At 44.1% G+C, this 15,839-nt stretch overlaps 1 protein-coding gene across 7 annotated transcripts in view; it reads right to left on the bottom strand.

Annotated features, from left to right (window-relative positions):
- Positions 1–15,839, bottom strand: part of PHIP (pleckstrin homology domain interacting protein) — a 603,903-nt gene that overhangs the window by 358,081 nt on the left and 229,983 nt on the right. For 6 of the 7 annotated variants that reach the window (XR_004538753.1, XM_033937022.1, XM_033937020.1 and 3 more), the window contains exon 13: positions 13,570–13,723. Coding sequence is in view for 5 of the 7 variants with exons in the window: in XM_033937022.1 (XP_033792913.1) it covers positions 13,570–13,723 (154 nt within the window). In the remaining 2 variants the exon portion in view is untranslated. Of the gene's footprint in view, positions 1–13,569; positions 13,724–15,839 lie in introns of those variants that run through there. The other variant, XM_033937025.1, reaches the window with a different exon arrangement.

The raw sequence follows: 15,839 nt of genomic DNA, 5'->3' as shown, positions 1-15,839 counted from the left end.
TGAGTCCTCTCAACGGCTGATCCAGACGACGCTAACGAGCATCTCTGCTCGTTCGGGTGAGGAGGCCCGAACTACTTCGGGAGGAAGCTTGGATTCTCCGGGGAACCTCAGCGCAGAGAGTCGGGCTATGCTGAGTCCTGACCAGAGGCTGGTTCCTCCCCAGCCCGGAAGTGCACTAGTGCAGGGAACGGCTGGAATCCGGCAGCCCCGAGAAGGAGAGCTTGATCCCAGTACAGGAGGGACAATCCCACTAAGCCCTTCGGAAGAAGGAGGAGACAGGAACCATCAGAAACTTCCCTGCACTTTAGAGGAAGAGGTGAGAGGCGCTTCGGGAGGGAATACTATCAGTTTTGGGGAGATGAAGAAACCAGACAAGATAGATATGGAGGCGCTATGGCAGGCCATATCAGTCATGGATTCCAATCTCAAATTGACTTTATCTACAATTAAAACAGATTATGGAACTGTCTTTTCCAAGGTGGAACAACAAGGGGTACTTCTTAATAATTTGAAGGAAAAGTTGGAGGAAGAGGGAAATAATTTGAATGATGTAAAGAAGGTACAAATGGAATTGGTTAAGGAGAGATCTTATGTTTCCCGCAAGATGGAGAACTTTGAAAATCAACAGAGGAAAACCAATTTAAGACTTTTGAACTTTCCAAAATGTCCTATTTTATCTCCAGTTGAGATGGCTAGGAAATATTTTCGTGAAACTTTAGCCATTCTACCAGAAAATTTACCTCCAATTGTTAGAGCTTACTATTTGAATATAAAGACACCACAAGAGGAATCCACTCCTACAGAAACTTTAGCGGATAAAATAGTGAATATGAATTTATCTTCATTTTTGGAAAATTCCCTTGGGGTTGTCATTCAGAGAACTACCATGTTGTTGACTCTAGCCTTGGAGAGTGATAGGGAATTTATTCTTCGTATGTATTTCCGTCATATAAATGATAAGTGTTTGGGCTCTAATGTTTGAGTTTTTCCAGATTTAGCTCAGAGGACTCAGAGACATAGGAAGGAGTTCTTGTCCTTGAGGCCAAGAACTCTAGCCTTAGGGGCTACATTTCTTGTTAAATTTCCTGCAAAGTGTTATGTATCTTATCAAGATAAGAATTTTCTTTTCTTTGAGCCTAAACAACTTTTGGAATTTATTGGATCAAAAGAAAGATCGGTAACCATGTCTAGTGATGTATGACCTGCCAGCTGGCTGTAATTCGGGAATCTAATGCCGTGACCTTAATTAACTTAGTTATTTGTTATTTCTATTTGGAAGTTTATTTCTTTTCTTGATCTTCATTTTTGTGGACTAAATAAGATATAGTTAATGTTTCCTTTATAACTTTTATTGAATATAATTTCTAGATCTGTAGCATCGTGTAAAGCAATGCTTGTATTTAAAATTGAAAATCTTATAAATAAATAAATAAAAATTAATTCTCCTCGAAAATAATAAAACCCCAACTATAACAAATCTAGTAATATTATTATTATTATTATTATTAAGTTCTTATATACCGCCATACCCAAAGAGTTCTAGGCAGTTCACATCAATTAAATTAGGATCCGGTCTGAACACGGATTTACAAAATTTTGTCGGAATTACAAGCAACGAGGAAGGAAGTATTGGGTTTTTGCAGATGTTTATCATAGTTGGATTGGAAGAAAAAAGGGAGGGAGAGGGAACCAAGAGAGGAGGGGAGAGAAAGGAAGGGGTGGGGGGCTAGGATTGTAGCGGGGAAAGAGGGTTAAGGGTCCTGTTCGCGGAAGAGGTGTGTTTTGAGAAGTTTTCTGAAGTCGAGGTAGGTCGGGGCCACTAGCATCATTTGGGCTAGCCAAGGGTTCAGCTTGGCCGCCTGGAAGGCGAAGGTTTTGTCGAGGAATCTTTTGAGCTGGCATAATTTTATGGAGGGGAAGGCAAACATCTGAATTCTGCGGAATTTCTTATTGGTGCAATACATAGTGAAATGGGGGGAGAGGTATTTTGGTGAAAGACCAAATACTGTTTTGTAGCAGATGTAGGCGAACTTGAAAAGGACTCGGGATTCGAAAGGTAGCCAATGCAGTTGGTGGTAGAAGGGAGTGATGTGTTCCCATTTGTTCAGGCCAAAAATGAGGCGGACGGCTGTGTTTTGAATCAGTTTTAGTCTTCTGGTGATTTTCTTTGTGGAGCTTAGGTAAATGATATTGCAATAATCCAGTATACTGAGAATGGAGGATTGAACTAGTAGGCGGAATGCGGTGTCATCAAAGTATTTCTTTATGGTACGGAGTTTCCAGAGTGCTGAAAGGCCTTTCTTGACAGTGAGGTCGGTGTGATTTTCTAGGGATAAATGTTTGTCAAGCGTGACTCCTAGTATTTTTAATGTTTGTTCGAGTGGGAAAACCAATCCTTTCACTTGGATTGTGGTGTCTTTGATTTTGTCTTTGGGGGTGGCTAGGAAGAATTTTGTTTTGTCCGGGTTGAGTTTTAGTCTGAAGGAGAGCATCCAGAGTTCTATCTGACTGAGTATGCTAGTTATGTAGGTGAGAAGTTCCTGGGATAGACTGGTTAGAGGGATGACAATTGTGATGTCATCTGCATAGATGAAGAATTTGAGCTTGAGTTTGTGAAGGAGGTTACTGAGGGAGGCGAGGTAGATATTGAACAGGGTGGGGGACAGGGGGGAGCCTTGCGGTACGCCGCAGGAGTTAACCCAGCTGTAGGAGAAATTGTCATTTTTGCGTACCCTGTAGGATCTGTTTCGTAGAAACCCTTGGAACCAGCTGAGGACCAGGTCGGAGATGCCAATGTGGGCCAGGCATTCCAGGAGAATAGTGTGGTCGACTAAGTCAAACGCACTGCTTAGGTCAAATTGCAAGATCAGGGCGCTGGAGCCCCGACTGAAGAGTATGTGCAAGTGGTCAAGTAAGGAGGCTATAATGGTCTCTGTGCTGTGGTCCGTGCAGAAGCCCGATTGATTGTCGCTTAGGATATTGAATTTTTCCAGGTATGCGGAGAGTTCTGCTTTTACTGCCCCTTCCGCGATTTTGGTAAATAGCGGTATGCTAGCTATTGGTCTGTAATTGGAAGGTGCGTTGGAAGGTTCCTTTATGCTTTTTATGATTGGGGTTATTAAGATATGACCTTGCACTGGAGGAAAGTTTCCTGCGGATAGTAGGGAGTTGACCCATAATAGCATGTTTGCTTTGAAGTGGATCGGAGCAGTTTTCATTACATTTGGGGGGCAGGTATCTAGTTTGCAGAAGGAGTTGGTGTATTTGTTATAATATTTGTTGAAGGTTTTCCAGTCGATTGTGGTAAAGTGGTTCCAGTTTAAGTCTGATCTAGACCCTTGGTCTGGTTTAGCTATGTCAATGTCAGGGAGGATGGGAAAGAGCTCCAGGGGATTGGTCATGGTGGGTAATGATGATCTTAGTTTTAGGATCTTGGAGTTGAAGAAATCCGCTAGGGTGTTGGCGGTTAGTGTTGATTCTTCATGGTTGTTAGTAAGTGTTTCGATGTTGTAAAGGTTATTGACGAGTTTAAAGAGGTTGCTGCTGTTGGTTGTGATGTTACCAATTATGTGGGAGTAGAATTTTTTCCGTTTTTCCTTGGTAAGGTTTTTGTAGGTTTTTAGTTTGAGTCTCCAGGCAGTTCTGAGTTCCTGGGTTCCTGACTTTATCCATGATCTTTCTGACTTTCTGAGGTCCCTCTTTAACAGTAGCAGCTCTGTGTCGAACCATCCTTCCTGATTTGTGGTTCTGATGTGGCGGGTTTTTATAGGGGCTATTTCATTTAAAATGTTTGTGCTGTCAATAATCCAGGCGGACATGAGTTGATCTGTTTCTTCGTTTTGTTTTGTGTGCGTGTCGTAGCGAGACCAGAATTCCGCTGGGTCTATCATTCCTCTGGAAGTGTTGTTTGTGATGTTTCTTGTTTTGCTGTTTTTTGATTGTTTTTGTTGGCAGCCCATGGAAAAGTCGCATAGTCTGTGGTCAGACCATAGGGAGTCTGTCCAGTTGGCTTGTTTCCAGTATATTTTTGGGTTGGTCGGCTCGTTGGAGGAGAAAGTGACCAGGTCTAGCTGATGGCCCTTTTGGTGAGTTTTGATTGGGGGGGGGTTTGAAGAAGCCTAGTTGGGAGGTGAGTGACCAGAAGTCAGTAACTTCTGGTTGGTCAGCTTGCTCCAGGTGGATGTTGATGTCTCCGCATAGAAGGTTGTAAGGACTTGTTAGATAATTCGTTAATAAGGAATCAGCGAGGTCCTCTTTGGCTAGGGACCATTTTTTGGGCGGGATATAGAATAGAGTGATAGTTAGCGAGGAGGCCAGGGATTTAGAGGTGAGTGAGATGGCTAGTATTTCTGCGTTGGGAGAGGATTTGGTGTTAAGTACAGTACAATTAAGCTGGTCTCTGAAGATTATTGCTAGACCTCCTCCTTTTCCCCAAGTTCTGGCCAGGGAGAGGATCTTGTATCCTGCGGGTAGACAATCTATGATTATAATATCCTTGTCTGATAGTAGCCAGGTTTCGGTGAGTAGGACAAAGTCGGGGTTGGTATCAGTCAGCCAGTCTCTAATTAGAATGGCTTTGTTCCTCATGGATCTAATATTTAGGTAGAAACCTAGTAGGTTCTGGTGGTTTGGGTGGTTGGCTGGGGCATAGTGGGAGTAGGCCAGTTTTTTTAGTGTTCTAGGTTTTTTTGAGCAGGGTTTGGTGGGTTTGCAGGAGGGTGGCGGGTTTGGGGGCGGAATCGTGTTAGGGTGAAAATGTGGGGTGTGGGGTGTGAGTGAAGGTACTTTGGGTTTTAAAGGGCGATATAGGGAGAAGTGGACAGGGATGGTGGTTGCGTGTGATGGGTCTGCAGAGCAGATGCTGAGGGTGATGAGATATAGTAGAAGTAGTGCTGCACATTGAGGGGTGTTTGGCCATGCCATGGTGACACGCTCTTGGGGGGGAAGGAAGTGGGGTTTGGTAGTAGCCAGGGGGGAGGCTGAGGGGGGAATAGAAGGGGGGAAGGGTACAATACCAAGTTGAGCAGGTTACAGCGGTGCAATAGGCAATATAAAGTTGAACAGGTTACAGCGGTGCAATAAGGCAGTACAAAGTTGAGCAGGTTACAGCGATGCAATAAAGCAATGTAAAGTTAAACAGGTTGAACAGGTTAAGCGGGTTCACGCAGTGCAGCAAGGCAGTACAATGTAAACTTTTCTAGGTTCTAACGGATAAGGCGGTACAATGCAAAAAACACTATGTACTTTTGTAAAGTGATGCCCTGCCCTATCAGCTCAGGTTCCGCGTTGCAGGGAGGCCAGATAGAATCGTATCGGTAGACCCGTCGCAATAGTGTGGGGTGACCAGGCTGTGTCTAGGCCAGTCTGTGATGTCAGGACGTCACTCACATACCCCATACAACCCACTCTAAAACTTCTAGGACTGACAATAGACAGATGCTGTACCATGCAACCACAAATCAACAAAACAATACAAAAATAATTTGGGGTCATGAGAAACTTAAGACAGGTTCGAAAATTCTTCGACAGAACACAATTCCAGCTCTTGGTCCAGTCCCTAGTCCTAGGTCTTTTAGACTACTGCAACATACTCTATCTCCCCTGCCCCACAAGCATGATAAAACAACTACAAACTGTTCAAAACACAGCGCTAAGACTTATCTATTCACTGAGGAAACACGAACACATCACAGCGGCATACCTAGATTCACACTGGTTCCCTATACAAGCAAGAGTACAATTCAAATTCTACTGCCTACTATTTAAAACCATAAACGGAGACAGCCCAGCCTACCTAAACAACCGCCTAATCCAAAGTCCCTCTACCAGACACAGGAGAACGCACAAACTGTTCACTCATCCCCCAATCAGAGACGTCAAACGACAAAAACTGTACAACGGCCTTCTAGCCACTCAAGCAGCAAAACTAGAGCACCAACTCTCCAATTTACTGATAACGACTACAGACTACAAATCGTTTAGAAAAGAAATAAAAACCATCCTATTCAAGACATTCTTGAAGACAAACTAACACCGCAAGACTCAACCCAATTCTCTGTAGCAAATCGCTCTACTATTCAATTCCTCTGGAAATGGCCAGATAACTTCTTTTGTAATTCGCCTTGAACTGCAAGGTACTGGCGGAATAGAAATCACTAATGAAATGTAATGTAATATTGAATCCCCTGGTGGGCAGGTCCTAGCTACAGGATTATTTCCTACTTCACCAGGGTGATGCTCTCCTTCTAGGAGACCTCTCTCCTTCAAGGCAGCACAGGGGCTACTAGACTGGAGGTGGGGCTTCTCTATAACATCCCTGTAGGTCTCCTCTATGTACTTCTCTGTCTCCCTCAGCTCCTCCAAGTCTGCTACTCTAGCCTCAAGGGAACGTACTCGTTCTCTGAGAGCTAGGAGCTCTTTGCAGCAAGCACACACATATAACGTCTCGTCAACCAGGAGAAAATCATACATGTGACGCTCAGTGCAAAAGACTGGATAGCAACCCTCTTGCTGCTGGACTACTGTCTGCTAAGATTATTACTGTATAACTCTTAGGCTTCCCAGCCAATTAGTTTAAATACAGGTCTCAAAGAATTTATGGATGTTAATTCTGAAAGCAATAAACCTGCAGCATCAAATTCCAACCTGCACTTATTTATTTATGTATGTGTATATATATATATATATATATATATATATATATAAATAAGTGCAGGTTGGAATTTGAGCCAACTGGGATAGATAGGTTGTGGGTTCAAATCCCTTGCTGTTCTTTGTGACCCTGGGCAAGTCACTTAATCCCCCCATTGCCACAGGTACATTAGACAGAGTTTGAGCCAACTGGGATAGATAGGGAGATATGATAAAAATACCTGAATATAAAACCACGTAGGATATATATATATATACCACTTTATATCCTACGTGGTTTTATATTCAGGTATTTTATCATATCTCCCTATCTATCCCAGTTGGCTCAAACTCTATCTAATGTACCTGGGGCAATGGGGGGATTAAGTGACTTGCCCAGGGTCACAAAGAACAGCAAGGGATTTGAACCCACAACCTCAGGGTGCTGAGGCTGTAGCTCAAACCAGTGCCCCACACACTCCCACTTCTTCTAATGTTGTTATATCTTTGAGTTATGGTGGCCAGAATAGCACACAATACTTAAGTTGTGGTCACCACATGGATCAATAGAGCAGCAATATGATATTGTTTTATTTTCAATTCCTTTCTTAAGAACTCCTAACATTATTTGCTTTTTTGGCTGCTGCTACATACTATGCAGAAGATTTCAACATATTGACTATTCTGATACCTACATTATTTTCCTGATTGATAACTCATTATAGCACTCCCTGGATAATGGGAAGGGTTGGCCAGAGGTGATTGGAAAGAGGATTCGAGGCAAAGTAGCGGTTTTTCATCTGATCCACAGCTTTCTTGACTATCTCCAAAATGATCATATCTGACATGTAGGCCACAGCCATAAGAGTCTATAGGCATAGATATCAATAGCAGAAATTTCCATTACAATTTCAAACTCAACCTGACCAAGAGTTTTCACACAGTCCATGTCCATTAGTGACCTAAGAAGAAATTAAGAGACTTACTAGAATGCTCCCCATAAACTGGCCTAGGAAAAGTTGGTAAAAAGCTATGAAGGAGACGAGCAACAAAATGTATGCGAGAAACATCTACAAGTGGTGCATTGAGAAGTGGGTCTTTGCTTGTCTAGCCTTCTCAAAAATAGATTTAATCACCAACTGGTGTTTTAGCTATTGCTTTTTATATCTGGAAACCTTATGGACTCTATACAGAGAGTTAGCTGCCTTACAACTTGAATAGCAAGGGAAGGTCTCTCACATTTTTATTTAAGCACTCTGAATTATGCTGTGCACAGACAGTCATGGTTTTCCTGGTTGGAAAGAATGGAAAGTTATGATTTGAGGATATCTAACATCTTTGATTTGGAATCTTCTTCTTTCTCCAGCTTAAATAGCATGGTCTCAGTTGTTTCCCTAACAAAATCAGTAATAATGTGCTCCAGTGGAGACTTTCTCTTCTTCTATAAAAGAATGTTATGAAATTGTTCAGGTCTTAAGAATTCCAACAGGACAGTTCTGCAAAACATCTGGCTAGCAGATAAAGTCTCTGAGACAGTTCCATCCAACTAAATGGTCCTATATTCAGAAGCAGACTGGTGTCACTATGAATCCTCTTCCACCATTGCAATGGAGGGAAACATACAAACAGCTAAGATGCATATGCCAATACAACAATACTAAGCCTCCATAATAGCTGAACCTCCCTTCAGCATCACTGTGAAAGCATTCTGTTTCAACACAGGCCAGCAATATAGATTCTTCTGCTTCTTCCTATCTAGCTCCTCCTTGGTGTGCAGAAGCAGCAACATCCTCCTCAGTCACTTGAAATATATTAATGGCTGGACTTCAGACCACTAGAAAGTAATGCATTACACAATATGTCAAGGGTGAGTTTTCGTCTGTGCAGGAATACTTGAGAATTAAATATCAAGTAAAAGCAGCTAATATTATCCCACAGCCTCAAATCTATGTAGGAGGAAGGGCTTCAAAACTGCAAAAATACATAGCAAACAATTTCATCCTTAGTTCATTTTAATGACTTATTTTTCTAGGTTTAAGCGTCCCAATCAATCATCTTCAAAAAAGAATAAATTTCAGATGTGAATTAGGAACAACAGTCAAGAGTCTTCCAACTCTCATCAGGGTGCATCAACAAGCACCAATGCTAATGCGGTAGAATCCTTTGCTTGCACTGGGAACTCTTTAATTAAAGTCAATCCTGATGATCTGTCAATGCTCAACTTTGACATCGATGCTTTCGCAGCATCAGATACAGCTCCAGGGCCCTTCTAGCCTTTCAACATGATCATTTTAATCACTTCTACCTACAAAAGCACACCACTACTTAGCTTCAAGAAAGAAAAAAAAACCCACAACAAAGTTGCCCCAAATTATGCCAATATAGGAGGACTCACAAAGTGTTGTTCATTACTCTGGAAAACTCGCTTGAAAACCAGCTTACATTCAATTAGACATCATCTAAACTAAACTAAATCTTGGGTTTATATACCGCGCCATCTCTGCTTTTGTGGAGCTCGGCACGGTTTACAGGAATTATAAAGAGAAAGGAATTCCAAGGAAGGGTTGGGTGAAGATCGGAGAAGGAAGAGTGTTAGCGAGCTAGGATGTCGGAGGTGGGGATAGTTAGGTTTTTGAGAAAAGCCAGGTTTTCAGACGCTTGCGGAAGGGTTGGAGAGCACTCAGGTTCCGGAGAGGGGAGGCAAGGCCGTTCCAGAGCTCGATGAATCGGAAGAGGAGGGAAGTCCCCAGTTTTCCAGGGTGGGAAATGTCTTTTAGTGAGGGGAAGGATAATTTCGATTTTTGGATAGGTCTGGTGGTATTAAGATTTGAGGAATTCCAAGAAAGAGGAATTAATGGAGGGAGGATGCCGTGGAGGATCTTGAAAGTTAGGCAGATGCATTTGAAGTGAACTCTGGGAATCATCGGGAGCCAATGGAGCTTGGAAAGGAGCGGTGTGACGTGGTCGGATTTACTTTTTGCAAAGATGAGTTTGGCCGCGGCATTTTGAATCCGTTGGAGTTTGTGGAGGTTTTTCTTCGTTAGGCTGATGAAGATAGAATTGCAGTAGTCCAGTCTGGAGAGGATGATGGACTGGACGAGAACAGCAAAATGTTTTTGATGGAAACAGGATCTTACTTTCCTCAGCATGTGTAGGCTGAAGTAGCATTTTTTAACCAGGGAGTTGAGGTGGTCAGTGAAGGACAGTGTAGAGTCTATGATGACGCCCAGGACCTTGCTGGAGAATTCGAGCTGCAGAGTGGAGCCAGAGGACAGTGGAATTGAGGTGGGTAGCTGAGCTAATTTTGGGCCGAGCTAAAGTAGTTTTGTCTTGGATTCATTCAGTTTCATTTGGACGGTGTTGGCCCAAGATTGGAGATTCGAGATACAAGAGGATATGTTCTCTGAGAGATTGGTGAGGTTCGAGTCAGTCTCGAGAAGGACGAGGATGTCATCAGCGTAGGTGTAAATTGTTTCAAGGGGGGATAGATGGAGGAGTTTTAGGGAGGTCATGTAAATGTTGAAAAGAATAGGAGATAGAGGTGAGCCTTGCGGGACTCCGCAGATTGGTGACCAGGGGGGGATGAGGTGCCATTCCTATTGACAATGTAAGATCGGGAATGGAGGAATTTAGAGAACCATTCAAGGACTGTGGAGGTGATACCGATCTCGGAGAGTTGGTAGATCAGAATATCATGGTGAACAACGTCGAAAGCGGCGGAGAGATCGAATTGCAGGAGGACAGCGAACTTATTACGGGAGTGGAGTTGTTGAACCTTGGAGATTAGGGAGGTCAATAGGGATTCGGTGCTGAAATTGGGGCGAAAGCCATATTGGTAAGGTAGGAGAATGGAGAATTTCTCAAGATAGGATGAGAGTTGGGTCGATATGATGGTCTCGAGCATCTTGGTTAGGAGAGGAATATTTGCTATTGGGCGATAGCTGGATGGAGAGGAGGGGTCGAGGTCGGGTTTTTTCAATAGAGGGGTTAGGGCGAAATGGCCCATTTCTGGGGAGAAAAGGCCCGAATGCAGGGCGGAGTTTAGGAGTATGGTAATGGAAGAGATGGCCTGAGTGGGTATTTCCTCCTAGAGGTAGGAGGGGAAAGGGTCTAAAGAACAGTTTCAAGATTTCAGTTTGGAACAGAGTTTAAGGATGATGGATTCGGGTACGTGCTCAAAGGCTGCCCAGAATCTGTCGGCTGGGATATTGCTAGAGGCCGTTGGAGTAGGGAAGGGGTCAATGAGCACTAGGGCGTCGTAGGAGATTGTGGGTGGGAAGGAGCAGCGTAGGGAAGTGACCTTTTCATTGAAGAATTTTGCTAGAGCTTCGGATGAGGGGGAGGAGGGGAGAGAGGTGGAATCTTTTTTGGAGGTTAGGGAGCGCCAGATTTTGAAAAGTGTACTGCTCTGGTTGTTGGATCTGGATATAGTCTCGCCGTAGAAGTTCTTCCTAGCTTTTTTCAGTGCTGAATTGTAAAGCTTAATGTTGGCTCTCCAGGACAGTCTGTCTATGGGGGAGTTAGATTTTTTCCATATGCGCTCTAGGGCTCGACATTTCTGCTTTAGTTCTCTGTGATAAGGGAGGTACCATGGGGCTTTGCGAGGGTAGGAGATGGGTTTGGTGGAAAGGGGGGCGAAGGAGTGGAAGGTGGACTCGGAGAGGGAGGTCCAGTTATGCCAGTTGGATTCGGGGTCTGCGGGCTTGGGAGTGGAGGAGAGTTGTTTGAGAAATTTTGTCCAGAACAGGTCGCCTGAAATTTTTTTGCGAAAGGTGATGGAATTAGAGGAGGGGGGAGAGGCCCCAAGCTGCGACATGAAGATGGGTAGGCAGAAGGTCCCGAGGAAGTGGTCAGACTAGGGGACCTGTTCCCAGCGGGTGTCGTCGGCTGCGGTTTTGTAGGCGGTAAGGTCCAGGAAACTAATGAGGTCTAGAGTGTGTCCCTTTTCATGGGTTGGGGAAGGTGAAGGGGGGGGAAAAACCAAGAGAGATGAGGAAGTTCTTCAGTTCAATCGTATCCTTGTTGGTGTTGTCATCAAGGTGGAGATTGATGTCCCCAATGATCAAAAGTCTTTGAAATTTGAGGAAGGCGTTTGAAATGGTGTCAAGAACGAGATCAGAGGATTTGTTCCAGGGGATAGGTGGGCGATAGAAAAGTAGGATACCCAGAGGGTGAGGTTGGAGTTCGTCATTGACCGAGGCAAGCATGTATTCTAGGGAGGTGTGGCTGCTCTTTTCGATGAGCTGGACATCGAAGAATGATTTGTAAATTAGTGCCAGGCCGCCGCCTTTTCGGTTAGTTCTGGGAGAGAAGAGACCTTGGTAGCCGTGGGAGCAGAGTTCATTTTGTGTAAATATGTCGTCTTTTGTGATCCAAGATTCCGTGATGCATAGGAATCCCGGGTCAGAGTCTTCGAGTAGATCCTTCAGGATTTGGATCTTATTGCAAGCGGATCTGGCGTTGCAATAGAGTGTTGGGACTGGGGTGAGCAAGTCTGAGGCAAGGTTGGGGAGATTAGCGGAGGGAACAGGCTTTAGGGAGGCGTGGTTGACTCTTCGAGGGTTTTTTTTGGAGGGATGGTTTCTGGTGCGTAGCAGCGTGGGGATTTTGAGGCCTGGGCAGATGTTAGCATCGATTGAGGGGTCTGGAAGGTTGGGGGAAGGAGGTTTCAAGCAGGGGGAGGTGAGTGGAGAAGTGCAGAGCAGGAGGAGGAGGAGCCATGAAGGCGGCTTCATGATGAGGGTACTATAATTTTTTTTATTTTTGGGGAGAGCTTTATCTGGTGAAGAGCTAAGTAGTTTGTATCGGAAGAGGAAGAAGGTTGGCAAGGAGCCCGAGCTTAGGGGAGGGTGTACTATGGTATCTAGACTGAATAAGCGACAGGATAGTGAATTGGGTAGTCTGTGAGGTTGAGAACTGGATGATCAGCAGTAGGTGGGGTAAGAGTCAGAACAGTTGGAAAACCCAGACTTAGGTAGCAGGGTAATAACATGTGGGAATAATAAGTGGCATGCAGTCAGCAATGTGTTCTCCTGTGCCGGGAGGGGGGCGGAGCAGGGCTCCCACGCTCCTCTCCTCGATGCAGAGGGGGCCCGATGTGAGGGCAGGCTCCTCCGGTGTGAATGCAGTCAGCGATGTGTTCTCCTGTGTCGGGAGGGGGGCGGAGCAGGGCTCCCACGCTCCTCTCCTCGATGCAGAGGGGGCCCGATGTGAAGGCAGGCTTCTCCGTTGTGGTTGAGTCAGCAGTGTGTTCTTCTTTGCCGGGAGGGGGGCGGAGCAGGGCTCCCACGCTCCTTTCCTTGATGCAGAGGGGGCTCGATGTGAAGGCAGGCTCCTCCGGTGTGAATGCAGTCAGCGATGTGTTCTCCTGTGTCGGGAGGGGGGCAGAGCAGGGCTCCCACGTTCCTCTCCTCGATGCAGAGGGGGCCCGATGTGAAGGCAGGCTCCTCCGGTGTGAATGCAGTCAGCGATGTGTTCTCCTGTGTCGGGAGGGGGGCGGAGCAGGGCTCCCACGCTCCTCTCCTCGATGCAGAGGGGGCCCGATGTGAAGGCAGGCTCCTCCGGTGTGAATGCAGTCATCTATATAGCCTAATCTCCTCAGAAGAAGAAAAGCAGCTCCACATTCAGAACAAGCGTTTAAAACCCAAGCTAAGACTTTAAAAGTAACTTTTCTTGAGGATTCTTCAAAACAATTGTATTTAGTGGCAATGTACAGTAAATCCATTGCACAGTAGCTTAAAAAATATTCTGAGGTATTATTGAAAGAAGAGAAATATTGCTTCCTAGATATTTCTTAGTTAATTTAAAAGTTTTCTTCTGAAATAGGGCTGTTCCAGACAAAGCTTTCCCTGCAGAAACACTGCTGTTTTAAGAAAAGCACCTTGCTGAAACTAATTTATTCAGGAATAGGAAGACTTCTACCATAGCACATTTTCTTACCATAAGAATATGAATCAGCTGGCCTGTATAAGAGTTCCAAACTTTGAGTGTCATGTTATTGACAGCTGTTATAACAGTGATGTCATGACGGTCCCACGCCACCATAGTGACTTTCAGTTTTGTGATTTTGTCTTCTGCTCCTTGCACACCATGCCTGAAATTAGAACATAAATTCATTGCATCAAACTAAGTCAGACTCATCTTTGACCAACTTTCAATATCCCTAAATTATCAGAATACAGTAGTTCATTTTTATTTTTCAGCTTAAAAGACACATGTATAATTAGAACTTATCATGAACACTGAAGATAAGTAACTTTGCTTTATTTTATTAGCTGTAGCAGGTGTTCTCAGAGGACAGTGGCACACAAGGAAAACAACCACTAAGCTCCACAAAGTCACAGAAAAACCAAAACAAGAAGCAAGGGGATTCAATGAACTGGATGACAAGTTCTTTATTGAATCTCTAAACAAACTCAAAAATCTTCACATGTGAACATAGTGCAAATGATACAAGTCCAATAGGAAACTTGGCATAAACTGACATAGGATCCAACACGGTCAGTGTTTCAGCAAAAATAAGCCATCCTCACAGATCCTTTAAACAAAAATACAATTACATATATAATCAAACGTATAAAGACATACATCAAATGATATATATAATTCCAACCAACTAAAGAGAAGACCAAAGTGCAAGAGGTCAAACACCTACACAACAGTACTAAAAAGATCATCTCACCGCCTTACTAAAGCTACTCCCAGCACCCCAGACCACCCTTTGGAACTACAGGACTGGTGAATGACAGATCTGTTGCTAAGAAATCTTCTGTGATCCATGTCGTCATCTATGAACAGCATCTGGACATTTTAGGAATAAATGAAACCTGGCTAGATGTAAGCAGGGGTTCTCCACTGGCTGAACTATGCCCAACAGGTTTCAATATCCAACATCAACCAAGACCAGGAAGACAGGGTGGAGGAGTAGTAGTTCTAATTTGGGATACTATCAAATTGCACAAAAACACCCTTCCCCATCTAAATGAATCGAAATCTCTTTTAATTCAGCTAGAAGAGAAACTAATCTGGCTGCTTATGGTATACAGAGTACCTCGTAACACCACATCATCTGTGCAAGAACTACTTTATCAGATTACACAAATGACTGTGAACTTAGGATGGTAATCATGGGAGATTTCAATCTACATATCGAAACCCCAGATACCACCACAGATGTCTTCGGGGACACGAGGACAGCATTAGGATTCACACAGGTGATTAATTTTCCAATCCATAAAAAAGGCCACATACTAGACTTGGTATTCTACTGAACACCAAAATAAAAGAGTTGACATCCCAGAACACCGTCACCACCTGAAACAAATGGCACCTTCTAGAGTTTGGAAGGAAATCAGACAACAAGAAAAAGCTGACTGCTGAGAATTTCTTAGAAAACTTGGACTATCCACATGTGGATGAAACTAAAACTACAGTGGAATACACACTTAGCTAAGACTTTAGAGAAAATGGCATCACTAGAAAAGGTCTTATGCCCCAATAACAAACGCTCACCCTGGTTTTATCCAGAACTTCAGACCTTTAAGCACGAAGAATGGAAACTGAAAATTCTCTATATCACCAAAATCCAACCCTTCCTCTCTGAATACACTACCAAAACCCTTATCCATGCCCTCATCACTTCACATTTAAATTACTGCAACTCGCTACACTCAGGTCTTCCGCTCTGCCATCTTTCCCCCCTCCAATCCACCCAGAATTCGGCTACATGACTAATACTCCATGAGAGTCGCTATTCTCATATTATTCCTCTCCTAAAGACACATCACTGGCTTCCCATCCATTTCCGAATACAATTCAAACTCCTCTTATTGACCTTAAGGCCAAATGGGATAGACACGTGGGATCTATTCACAGAGAAAGATAGGGGAGGGTCATTAGGGTGGGCAGACTAGATGGGCCGTGGCCCTTATCTGCCGTCTATTTCTATGTTTCTATGTTACTAATGCATTCACTCGGCTACCCCCTCCCCCACATACATACAATCTCTCCTCTCTTTCCCCCCCCCCCACCACAGAGTGAACTCCGCTCAGCTGGTAAGTCCCTCGTTCTCCTATGCCAATTCCAGACGCCATCTCTTCTATCTTGCTGTGCCATTTGCTTGGAACAAACTGCCCAAAACCCTATGGTGGGCTCAGTTTCTGGCAGTCTTCAAGTCCAAGTTAACAGCCCACCTCTTCAAGACTGCTTTC

The sequence above is a fragment of the Geotrypetes seraphini genome, chromosome 3 (assembly GCF_902459505.1).
Source record: "Geotrypetes seraphini chromosome 3, aGeoSer1.1, whole genome shotgun sequence".
Classification (NCBI taxonomy): domain Eukaryota; kingdom Metazoa; phylum Chordata; class Amphibia; order Gymnophiona; family Dermophiidae; genus Geotrypetes; species Geotrypetes seraphini.
Note: the sequence above shows the minus strand (reverse complement) of the source record. Positions and strands in the feature narration are given on the sequence as shown.